Below are 11,259 nucleotides of genomic sequence, written 5' to 3'. Positions count from 1 at the left end.
TTATACACTTGGATGCTACAACCAGATCCCCTCTACATGCAGCAAAAATGCATAATGACCACATTAGTTTAGTTATGCTCCATCTACAATTTCTACACTGCTTAGAAAGTTCTTTGATTAAATAGTTTAAAACAAAAATAGCAAGAAATAGTAGTTCATCACATAGCTATCAACAGCAATCAGCATAGCAGCCAAATTGAAGTCCTTGTTCGGAGTTATTCTACCTTTGGAATAGACCGTGCCAGAGACAAAGAATAAGGAAGGCTTCACAGAGGGATCTGACTGGCCTTACTTTAAAACAGGACGCTGTGTGAGATGGATCTCAATCTAGTTCAACAAGGCGCTCTTTATGTTCTTAATCCATCAATCTAACTATTTCCAATGTTCTGTGTCACACTCTTGAAACATTAGTCACACTTTTGGCATGACTAAGGGACAGATTTCTGTAGATGAAAGAGCCTATGCAGACAGGGATCGACTCAGTTTTCATGAGCTTCCCTTGAGTAGATGGCAAAGAGCCTCTAATTTGGCAGCAAAAATTGCCCCTCTTCACCTCCTCCCATCCAAAGGCACTAGGGCTTCTCAATGTTCCCATTAACTTTACAAAGGACGGTTAATTTTGTGTTTGTTATTCATTCACACTAGGGAAAATAAAACACTAAACTTTGTGACAAGTTTAGCATGAGCAAACCCCCTTATAGTGGAGTGGTCTGACCATTACCAACAGGGAAAGGACACATTGGGAAATGTATTTTAATACTCTTCTGGGACATCTTAACAGAGTTCCTTCCAGGAGCTCAGATAGGCCTAAGCTGAGACACAGTGACCGAGGATTTGGATCCAGGTCTCCCTAGGTACATCCAGAATCCCTCCCTCCACATAACCTATACCCAATCATAATGGCAGTCATTCTAATAGTACAATAAGAACATTATATTATTAGTCAGTTCTTCAAAAAAATGGAGAATTGGTCAGAATATAAAACTACAATCTTATCATGGAACTTTCAAATATTTATTTTTGTCAAAGTGTATAAAACTTCAAGAATGAAAATTTCACCATCACAAGGATTCAACCATCTGTTAGCATGACCAATAGAATTTATTAAACATTGTATTTACACCTATTTACATATGCTTTAATAGGTAAATATTAAAATAGACAATGTACAATTTTTCATCGAGAGGCATTTGGAAGGGAGAAGCAGGACACTAAAAGGCTTGTTTTGAGACCACAATGTAAGAGTAGATTTATAATCTTTAAGATTTTAAACATAATACTCTTCATAGTAAGTCATAGTCATGGCATTACAGCAGCATAGCAAAAGACAAATGGCTCTAGGAAGTCAAAGTGTAATCCATTAAGCACTGCTGCAAACCACACTGAAAGGGACACTCATGCAAATTCCTCTGAATGAATGGATGCTGTACAGAAGCAGTGCTTGCTGGATTGGCACCGTATGTTGCAATCATTTAGGTACCACACAGTAGGGAAAAACTTAAACTGAGCTAGCATGCAATACCACTCAGTCTCAAATCTTAAACAGTTATGGTGATGGAACAAATAGCTAAATCAAATACATGCCTTTTAAAAGAAAATTGCCTATACACTACACGTAATAAACAACAACTTTGGTCCAATAAAACATTAGACAAAACAGTTTTACAATTAAAATATCTATTTTTATACAGGGTTGAACGTTAAATACAAGATTATTTACATTTGCGCAATATGTATAAAATAAGTTATTTTAAAAAATGAAAACAATATTACATCTTTTCCAAAAAGAAAACTGTACAGTTAACCTATAAATTATATAAGATGAATAGACCCTCACTCCCCACATTCCCACAAGCGTGTAATATTTCCCACAGCTTGATGTTTTATTTTTTGTAGGAGTTTAAGTTTAATAAAAATCATTAAAGTGAACATAAAATAGCAAGTGCTTTTCCGTGGATTTTTTTTATAACAGCTGCCAGCGCTGTTAAAACTTCAGTGAAAGATTTTTTGTGTGTACATAAATAGCTCTGTTGGGAAGATGCTTTTTGGACCTAGGATCTAAAATAAATACCATTTGTAATAAATGGTATGCACATTTACAACATTGAATGAGATTTTGTGAAGCATTTTGATGTTATATATGGAATATTGAAAAAGGCTGTATTCCACATTGGTGCTATATTTTTAAACAAATTACATATATATTTCACAACGTTGAGCTGTAACAGACAGTAAAGAGATGCTAGCAGTCATATAGGCGTCAATTCAAAGTCATCATTAACATCTACAAGAGGAACATAGAATTCCTGAATTTCATAAATGCTGATGGATTTATAAGTTGCAGGATCAAGTTCTTGTAGTTTAAGCTGCCATTCCAGTCTCTGAACAGCGTTTAAAGCTGCTGCTTCATGTTGTTGCCTCATCAAGAGACATGTCTATTTCAAAATAAACAGATGAATAGTCAATTATTCCAAATACACCTTAACGTGAGCCACATACTGAATTCTCCAAGACAGGGACAGTCAAATTGACAGTCCACAGACCAATCAAACCCCTGAGACGATTTGATCTTATACTTGTGAGCCTATTCATGTTTTGAATAGGGTTTTTATTTTTTGTAATTCTAGAGTCAATTAAATATTCCATAAAACAATGCTAGCACTTTTAATAAATCAGCCCTAGAGCAATTAGATGCTAAAGGGTCAGCTCCTTTTACCCAAAGCTTTAAAATGTGGGCCATTCCTGCTTTAAGGGGATCTTTAGTAAAAGATATTCATTTTGCACCATTTCCTTTTCTCAACTCTGCACATTTGCAGTTGAATTAGATCCAGAACTAAGCATGTGTAATTAAAAAGGCAACTTCCATGAACAGGACATCTGCTCATGAAAAGTATCCCCACCCAATTTTCAGGTATCTTCCCCTTTACCCTAATCTCTCTGTGTCACAGCCCATCCCATTTAGCAGAGTCCCCTGAAAGATTTCTAGGTATTTTGGGAGGACTGCTGTGGAGAAGAGGTGGGGGTGGGGAAGCCAGCTACTGCCAACCTTGTAACATGCCCTTAATTCTGGGTCCAAGCCCTCTTGACATACACCATATACTCCTATAGATGCCAATGGCATGATTTCAAAAGAATTCTTAAGGTGAATGGAAATGCTTTCATGTGCACTTCAGGGCTTCTCCATATTTGGTTCCCCACCCCACCCTTTTGCAACTCCTGGAATGACACTAGAAGAAAACTTTTCAAATTTCATTTGACTTGCACAAATAGCTTGGTGTGCACAAGACAGAGAAAGCTGCTTTGGGATTCCCCCAACAAGGGCGGTCTTTTTGGCTATTGTGGATCTTTAAATTCAGAGAAAAACAAAGCATGCTTCCATTTTGCTGAGAGCACTACGATTAAGTGTATGTAAATTGCTCTGGATTGTGTCCTTGGGTAGATACACTAAGAATATCCTCCTGACACCTTGATATACATGAAGTCTATCCGCTGAGTACTTGCTTCCTCATTCAGTGCAATATTAAGGCAGTTCCACAAATAAAATTGACACACGTTTGTGATCCCTGCAAATTCCCTGAACTGAGAAACCCATGGAGGCAGGAACTCAGGTGTTTTTCTGCTATTCCATATATGTGAGCAATTTAATGAATTAAGACATGTATTATCTATTTTCACCTGAATTTGCTATGACACAAAGAATGTGAGGGAGACCACGTGTTAAGATGGTTTACTTTATTGCAACTTTCTAGTGAAAAATCTTTTTTGGACAAGGTCCAATAAAAGCACATACCTTTAATTTGTCAAATTTATCGTCCACGTCCTGTAACCATGACATAAACTGCCGTGCATTAAATCGATCTCTAACTGATGTTTTGCTGTCATCGGTCTAGAAATCAAACATATTAGAAATTATAGCCAATGTTAATTATATGTTACAGGTAGGTAGCCGTGTTGGTCTGACGCAGTCAAAATAAAAATAAAAAATCCTTCCAGTAGCACCTTAGAAACCAACTAAGTTTGTCATAGGTATGGGCTTTCATGTGCATGCACACTTCTTCAGATACACTGAAACAGAAGTCACCAGACCCTTATGTACCATGTTTCTCATATTATAAGACATGTCTTATATTAATTTTTTCCTCAAAAAAACACGACATGGCTTATTTTCGAGGGATGTCTTATTTTTTAATAAAGTGCACGCGGGCGCTGTTTGCCGGGCTTGTCAAGCCCAGCAAACAGCGCCCGCCGATCTTCGGTGACAGGCGGGGGTGGGCGGAGAGCGGAGAACGATCTCCGCTTCCCCCCCACCCCCGCCTGTCACACAGCACAGGTCCGAAGATCGGCGGGCGCTGTTTGCCGGGCTTGTCAAGCCCAGCAAGGAGCGCCCGCCGATCTTCGGTGACAGGCGGGGGTGGGGGGAGAGCGGAGAACGATCTCCGCTTCTCCCCCACCCCCGCCTGTCACACAGGACAGGTCCGAAGATCGGCGGGCGCTGTTTGCCGGGCTTGTCAAGCCCAGCAAGGAGCGCCCGCCGATCTTCGGTGACAGGCGGGGGTGGGGGGAGAGCGGAGAACGATCTCCGCTTCCCCCCCACCCCCGCCCGTCATACAGCACAGGGCCGCAGATCGGCGGGCGCTGTTTGCCGGGCTTGTCAAGCCCAGCAAGGAGCGCCCGCCGATCGTTGGTGACAGGCGGGGGTGGGGGGAGAGCGGAGAACGATCTCCGCTTCCCCCCCACCCCCGCCTGTCACACAGGACAGGTCCGAAGATCGGCGGGCGCTGTTTGCCGGGCTTGTCAAGCCCAGCAAGGAGCGCCCACCGATCTTCGGTGACAGGCGGGGGTGGTGGGAGAGCGGAGAACGATCTCCGCTTCCCCCCCACCCCCGCCTGTCACACAGGACAGGTCCGAAGATCGGCGGGCGCTGTTTGCCGGGCTTGTCAAGCCCAGCAAACAGCGCCCGCCGATCTTCGGTGACAGGCGGGGGTGGGGGGAGAGCGGAGAACGATCTCCGCTTCCCCCCACCCCCGCCTGTCACACAGGACAGGTCCGAAGATCGGCGGGCGCTGTTTGCCGGGCTTGTCAAGCCCAGCAAGGAGCGCCCGCCGATCGTTGGTGACAGGCGGGGGTGGGGGGAGAGCGGAGAACGATCTCCGCTTCTCCCCCCCACCCCCGCCTGTCACACAGGACAGGTCCGAAGATCGGCGGGCGCTGTTTGCCGGGCTTGTCAAGCCCAGCAAGGAGCGCCCGCCGATCTTTGGTGACAGGCGGGGGTGGGGGGAGAGCGGAGAACGATCTCCGCTTCCCCCCCACCCCCGCCTGTCACACAGGACAGGTCCGAAGATCGACGGGCGCTGTTTGCCGGGCTTGTCAAGCCCAGCAAACAGCGCCCACCGATCTTCGGTGACAGGCGGGGGTGGGGGGAGAGCGGAGAACGATCTCCGCTTCCCCCCCCACCCCCGCCTGTCACACAGCACAGGGCCGAAGATCGGCGGGCGCTGTTTGCCGGGCTTGTCAAGCCCAGCAAGGAGCGCCCGCCGATCTTTGGTGACAGGCGGGGGTGGGGGGAGAGCGGAGAACGATCTCCGCTTCCCCCCCCACCCCCGCCTGTCACACAGGACAGGTCCGAAGATCGGCAGGCGCTGTTTGCCGGGCTTGTCAAGCCCAGTAAACAGCGCCCGCCGATCTTCGGTGACAGGCGGGGGTGGGGGGAGAGCGGAGCACGATCTCCGCTTCCCCCCCACCCCGCCTGTCACACAGGACAGGTCCGAAGATCGGCGGGCGCTGTTTGCCGGGCTTGTCAAGCCCAGCAAGGAGCGCCCGCCGATCGTTGGTGACAGGCGGGGGTGGGGGGAGAGCGGAGAACAATCTCCGCTTCTCCCCCCCACCCCCGCCTGTCACACAGGACAGGTCCGAAGATCGGCAGGCGCTGTTTGCCGGGCTTGTCAAGCCCAGCAAGGAGCGCCCGCCGATCTTTGGTGACAGGCGGGGGTGGGGGGAGAGCGGAGAACGATCTCCGCTTCCCCCCCCACCCCCGCCTGTCACACAGGACAGGTCCGAAGATCGGCGGGCGCTGTTTGCCGGGCTTGTCAAGCCCAGCAAGGAGCGCCCGCCGATCGTTGGTGACAGGCGGGGGTGGGGGGAGAGCGGAGAACAATCTCCGCTTCTCCCCCCCACCCCCGCCTGTCACACAGGACAGGTCCGAAGATCGGCAGGCGCTGTTTGCCGGGCTTGTCAAGCCCAGCAAGGAGCGCCCGCCGATCTTTGGTGACAGGCGGGGGTGGGGGGAGAGCGGAGAACGATCTCCGCTTCCCCCCCCACCCCCGCCTGTCACACAGGACAGGTCCGAAGATCGGCGGGCGCTGTTTGCCGGGCTTGTCAAGCCCAGCAAGGAGCGCCCGCCGATCTTCGGTGACAGGCGGGGGTGGGGGGAGAGCGGAGAACAATCTCCGCTTCTCCCCCCCACCCCCGCCTGTCACACAGGACAGGTCCGAAGATCGGCGGGCGCTGTTTGCCGGGCTTGTCAAGCCCAGCAAGGAGCGCCCGCCGATCTTTGGTGACAGGCGGGGGTGGGGGGAGAGCGGAGAACGATCTCCGCTTCCCCCCCAACCCCGCCTGTCACACAGGACAGGTCCGAAGATCGGCGGGCGCTGTTTGCCGGGCTTGTCAAGCCCAGCAAACAGCGCCCGCCGATCTTCGGTGACAGGCGGGGGTGGGGGGAGAGCGGAGAACGATCTCCGCTTCCCCCCCACCCCCGCCTGTCACACAGCACAGGGCTGAAGATCGGCGGGTGCTGTTTGCCGGGCTTGTCAAGCCCAGCAAACAGCGCCCACCGATCTTCGGTGACAGGCGGGGGTGGGGGGAGAGCGGAGCACGATCTCCGCTTCCCCCCACCCCCGCCCGTCACACAGCACAGGGCCGAAGATCGGCGGGCGCTGTTTGCCGGGCTTGTCAAGCCCAGCAAACAGCGCCCGCCGATCTTCGGTGACAGGCGGGGGTGGGTGGAGAGCGGAGCACGATCTCCGCTTCCCCCCCACCCCCGCCTGTCACACAGCACAGGGCCGAAGATCGGCGGGCGCTGTTTGCCGGGCTTGTCAAGCCCAGCAAGGAGCGCCCGCCGATCTTTGGTGACAGGCGGGGGTGGGGGGAGAGCGGAGAACGATCTCCGCTTCCCCCCACCCCCGCCTGTCACACAGGACAGGTCCGAAGATCGGCGGGCGCTGTTTGCCGGGCTTGTCAAGCCCAGCAAACAGCGCCCGCCGATCTTCGGTGACAGGCGGGGGTGAGGGGAGAGCGGAGCACGATCTCCGCTTCCCCCCCACCCCCGCCAGTCATACAGCACAGGGCCGAAGATCGGCGGGCGCTGTTTGCCGGGCTTGTCAAGCCCAGCAAGGAGCGCCCGCCGATCTTTGGTGACAGGCGGGGGTGGGGGGAGAGCGGAGAACGATCTCCGCTTCCCCCCACCCCTGCCTGTCACACAGCACAGGTCCGAAGATCGGCGGGCGCTGTTTCCCGGGCTTGTCAAGCCCAGCAAGGAGCGCCCGCCGATCTTCGGCTCTGTCCCACCGATGCGCTACGGCTCGGGGAAGCAGGCAGGGAGCTCCTGCTGGGTCCCGCGTCTTCGCCTCTCGCTCGGTCGGGGCTTTGCGATAGTGCTTATTTTCGGGGTATGTCTTATTTTTCACCAACCCTTAGAAATCCTGTCATGTCTTATTTTTGGGGGATGCCTTAAAATATGAGAAACACGGTATAGTCAGAGGGTGTGTGTGTGTGTGTGTGATGGGAATGAGTGATGGGCTGATAGGAGTGGTAAACCTGTTGATGACTGTTAACGAATGTTTTATTACAGAAAAATTTCAGAAACAGACTGGAAAGAGAAGTTGCTGAATTGCAACTCATTACCAAGCTTAACACCATGGAGAGACCTGGTATGAACAGAGACATAGGATTCTTATCTCATTATACATGATCAAGCTTTCTTTAGCACCTCAGCCCTTGCTTTTTCCTGCAAGACCAATTGCAGTCATTAACAGTCGTTAACAGTCATCAACAGGTTTACCACTCCTATCAGCCCATCACCCATTCCCATAACCCCCCACCCTCCGACTATACAAAAGGGTCTGGTGACTTCTGTTTCAGTGTATCTGAAGAAGTGTGCATGCACATGAAAGCTCTTACCTATGACAACTTAGTTGGTCTCTAAGGTGCTCCTGGAAGGTTAATTATATGGTAATTTATTCCCATGCTAAAAAATGGTAGACCCATATTTTTAAAATGTTAAGAGTGATGAAAAATAGTAGTTTGGATCCAAATGTGACCTTGTCTCCATTAGGTGCAGGGATGGGGAACCTGTGATCCACCAGATGTTGGAACTACAACTCCCTCCATCTCTGACCATTGGACATACTGGCTGAGGCTGATGGGAGTTAGCTACACCTGGAGGTCCACAGGTTTGCCATTTCTGCACTAGCAGAAGGCCTCTTCCAGTCAGGCCGTTTCTGACCTAGTGGGGAGAGTGAAAAAAAAGTGATTCTCCCATGAGCCAGATTACCGTATATGCCGGAGTATAAGGCGACTGGGCGTATAAGACGACCCCCTAATTTTCAAGTTAAAATATAGAATTTGGGATATACTCTAGCCCTTTTTTGGCAGGGAGGGGAGGGGAGGCTGTCTTCTCCAGCACTCAAGTCTGCAGCTGGGGAAATGGTGGTTTGTTTGTTTGTTTGTTTAGTTATTGAGAGGGGGAAAGAAGCCATAGATAGGAGAGAGAGATAGAGAGGCAGAGACATCGAGGCTGGCTGAGTGAGCGAAAGGGGAAAAGAAGCCATAGAGAGGAGAGAGATAGAGAGGCAGAGACATCGAGGCTGGCTGAGCGAGCAAAAGAAAGGGGAATAGAAGCCATAGGGAGGAGAGAGATAGAGGCAGAGACATCGAGGCTGGCTGAGCGAGCAAAAGAAAGGGGAATAGAAGCCATAGGGAGGAGAGAGATAGAGAGGCAGAGACATCGAGGCTGGCTGAGCGAGCAAAAGAAAGGGGAATAGAAGCCATAGGGAGGAGAGAGATAGAGAGGCAGAGACATCGAGGCTGGCTGAGTGAGCGAAAGGGGAATAGAAGCCATAGAGAGGAGAGAGATAGAGAGGCAGAGACATCGGGGCTCGCACAGCCAGCAAAAGACGCTGAGCAGAGCAGTGAAAGAGAGAGCGGAGAGAGAGACGGAGAGATCCCTTCGCTATGCGCTGACAAAGAGAGAAGAGGCAGCAGCTTGACACCAATGAAATACACAAAACTGTATCTCTATGCTGATCCGGGTCACGAAACCATGATGGAGCCGTTCTCCCTGGCGGGGGGCAGCCCTCTCCTGAGCACTTCACGTTCATACGGTCGCTGCATATGGCGGGGATGCAGCCATGGCCGTTTTTTGCTCCCCCACCATATGCAGTGATTGCAGATTCTTGTACCCAGTGTATAAGACGGCCCCCCAACTTTTGAAAAGATTTTCCTGGGTTCAGAAGCCGTCTTATACGCCGGAATATACGGTAAATCTGTTTGCACAAGACTTTACATAAACTCTTTCAATAATTTTTAAAAGTTAAAAGTTAACAACTTTCTTCTCTGCAAACCATGCAAATTTGTCTTCAGCAGCCAGTTCTTCTATATAATATATAATAAATATAATATAATTAATATAATATAATATAATTCTAGCCTAATGTTTCCCACTAATTTAACTAGGACTGACATTAGCCAAATAAGAGTAATTTTTCCTCAACAGAATCCTTTTTAACAAATTGGTTTTACAATGGGCACCTTCCAAATGTCCAGCAAGGAAGATAATTTTAGGAACAAGTTGCTAGGAGTTTAGACAATTCAACAAACAATTCCATATGTGAATTCTTAAAGAACTCTAGTTGTATGCTATCTGAATCAGTAACTTTTAAAATTAGAATTAAATTTAAATACTGTATTGACCCAAATATAAGCTGCACCCACATATACGCCGCACCATTAAAATCAAGGCTTATTTGCAGGTGTGGCCACCAAGCTGATGCTCGGCGCCCCTCTCCCCAAGCTGGTGCCAGCTGCCCCCGTTCAGGACGGTAAATGCTGGGAGGCGGGCACACAGCGCGCTCAGAGCCAAGCACCGGCACTGGCTTGGGGAGCTGGTTGCCCGCTTCCCAGCTGGTTGGCAGTGTGCGCGCTCCCTAGCTGGTTGGCCTGCGCACGCTCCTCTCCACCGTCAACCAGCTGGGAGGCAGGCATGCCACACACCCCACTGCCAAGCAGCTGGGAGGCGGGCACGCTGCTTCACCCCACCGCCAAGCAGCTAGGGAGCGTGTGCACCGCCAAGCATCTAGGAGATAGGCGCATCGCTTCCCCCACCGCCAAGCATCTAGGGAGCGTGTGCACCACCAAGCAGCTGGGGGCACTGCTTTCCCCCCACCGCCAAGCAGCTAAGGAGCGTGCACCACCAACCAGCTGGGAGGCAGGCGCGCTGCTTCCCTCACTCCCGTCGTTAAGCAGCTAGGGAGCGTGTGCACTTCCAGCCACTTTCAGCAGCATATGGTAAAAAATCGCAAATATAAGCCACACTTTAACCTTTCAGGGCCTGAAATTGGGGGGGGGGGGGAAATGTGGCTTATATTCGGGCCAATATGGTAAAACTTATTTTCATGTTAACTTTATTAGACTTAGTTTGAAAAAGTAACTTCAGCTATGGGTTTATTTCCAAACAAAACCCTAAAAGCAGTCTTTTTTAAAATTTACCTGGCTGTCCATAGGCACATTATACACTTCAGCATCCAGTAGTACTGTGCATGCACTGAATGGTAAAGTCTGATTAGCTAAAGTTCTTGCTGCTCGATAATGGACACGCAATACTTCTTGCTCATTGGAAACAATAAGCTTTTCCTAGTTAAACAAAAAAAATTCAGAGTTGTAAAACACAAAATTTCATTAAAAACTATCTGATTATTGTTTTTTCTTTTCTGAAGTACACTTTTAAGATTTTTGAAATGCAGTATTTCTCTCTATTAATTCTCTCTATTAATTCATACCAATAAACATGCACAATTACAGAGATTTCATACAGAAAATACTATGAGACTTGGCTTAGAAATCTAAGTAAAACTTTCAGAACTTCCCGGTAAGAGTGGCTTCTTACATGAATTTCTTAGCATACAAATTGCACACAGTGTAAACTCTCCTTTTCTTTATATTAATTTTCATTATTTGTTTACTAATGTCAGGAAACTTGAGCCCAAT

The 11,259-nt window shown here is 49.0% G+C and overlaps 1 protein-coding gene across 4 annotated transcripts in view; it reads right to left on the bottom strand.

The window, feature by feature from the left end:
* Positions 1-1,000: 1,000 nt before the first annotated feature.
* ANKRD12 (ankyrin repeat domain 12) overlaps positions 1,001-11,259 on the bottom strand; it is a 59,203-nt gene continuing 48,944 nt past the window's right edge. For all 4 annotated transcript variants that reach the window (XM_060277906.1, XM_035124903.2, XM_035124905.2 and 1 more), the window contains 3 exons: positions 10,762-10,905; positions 3,791-3,886; positions 1,001-2,435 (listed from right to left, as the gene is read on the bottom strand). In XM_060277906.1, coding sequence (XP_060133889.1) covers positions 2,250-2,435; positions 3,791-3,886; positions 10,762-10,905 — 426 coding nt within the window. In that variant the 3' untranslated portion in view covers positions 1,001-2,249. The remainder of the gene's footprint in view (positions 2,436-3,790; positions 3,887-10,761; positions 10,906-11,259) is intronic.

This window comes from Zootoca vivipara, chromosome 8, assembly GCF_963506605.1.
Source record: "Zootoca vivipara chromosome 8, rZooViv1.1, whole genome shotgun sequence".
Lineage (NCBI taxonomy): Eukaryota > Metazoa > Chordata > Lepidosauria > Squamata > Lacertidae > Zootoca > Zootoca vivipara.
Note: the sequence above shows the minus strand (reverse complement) of the source record. Positions and strands in the feature narration are given on the sequence as shown.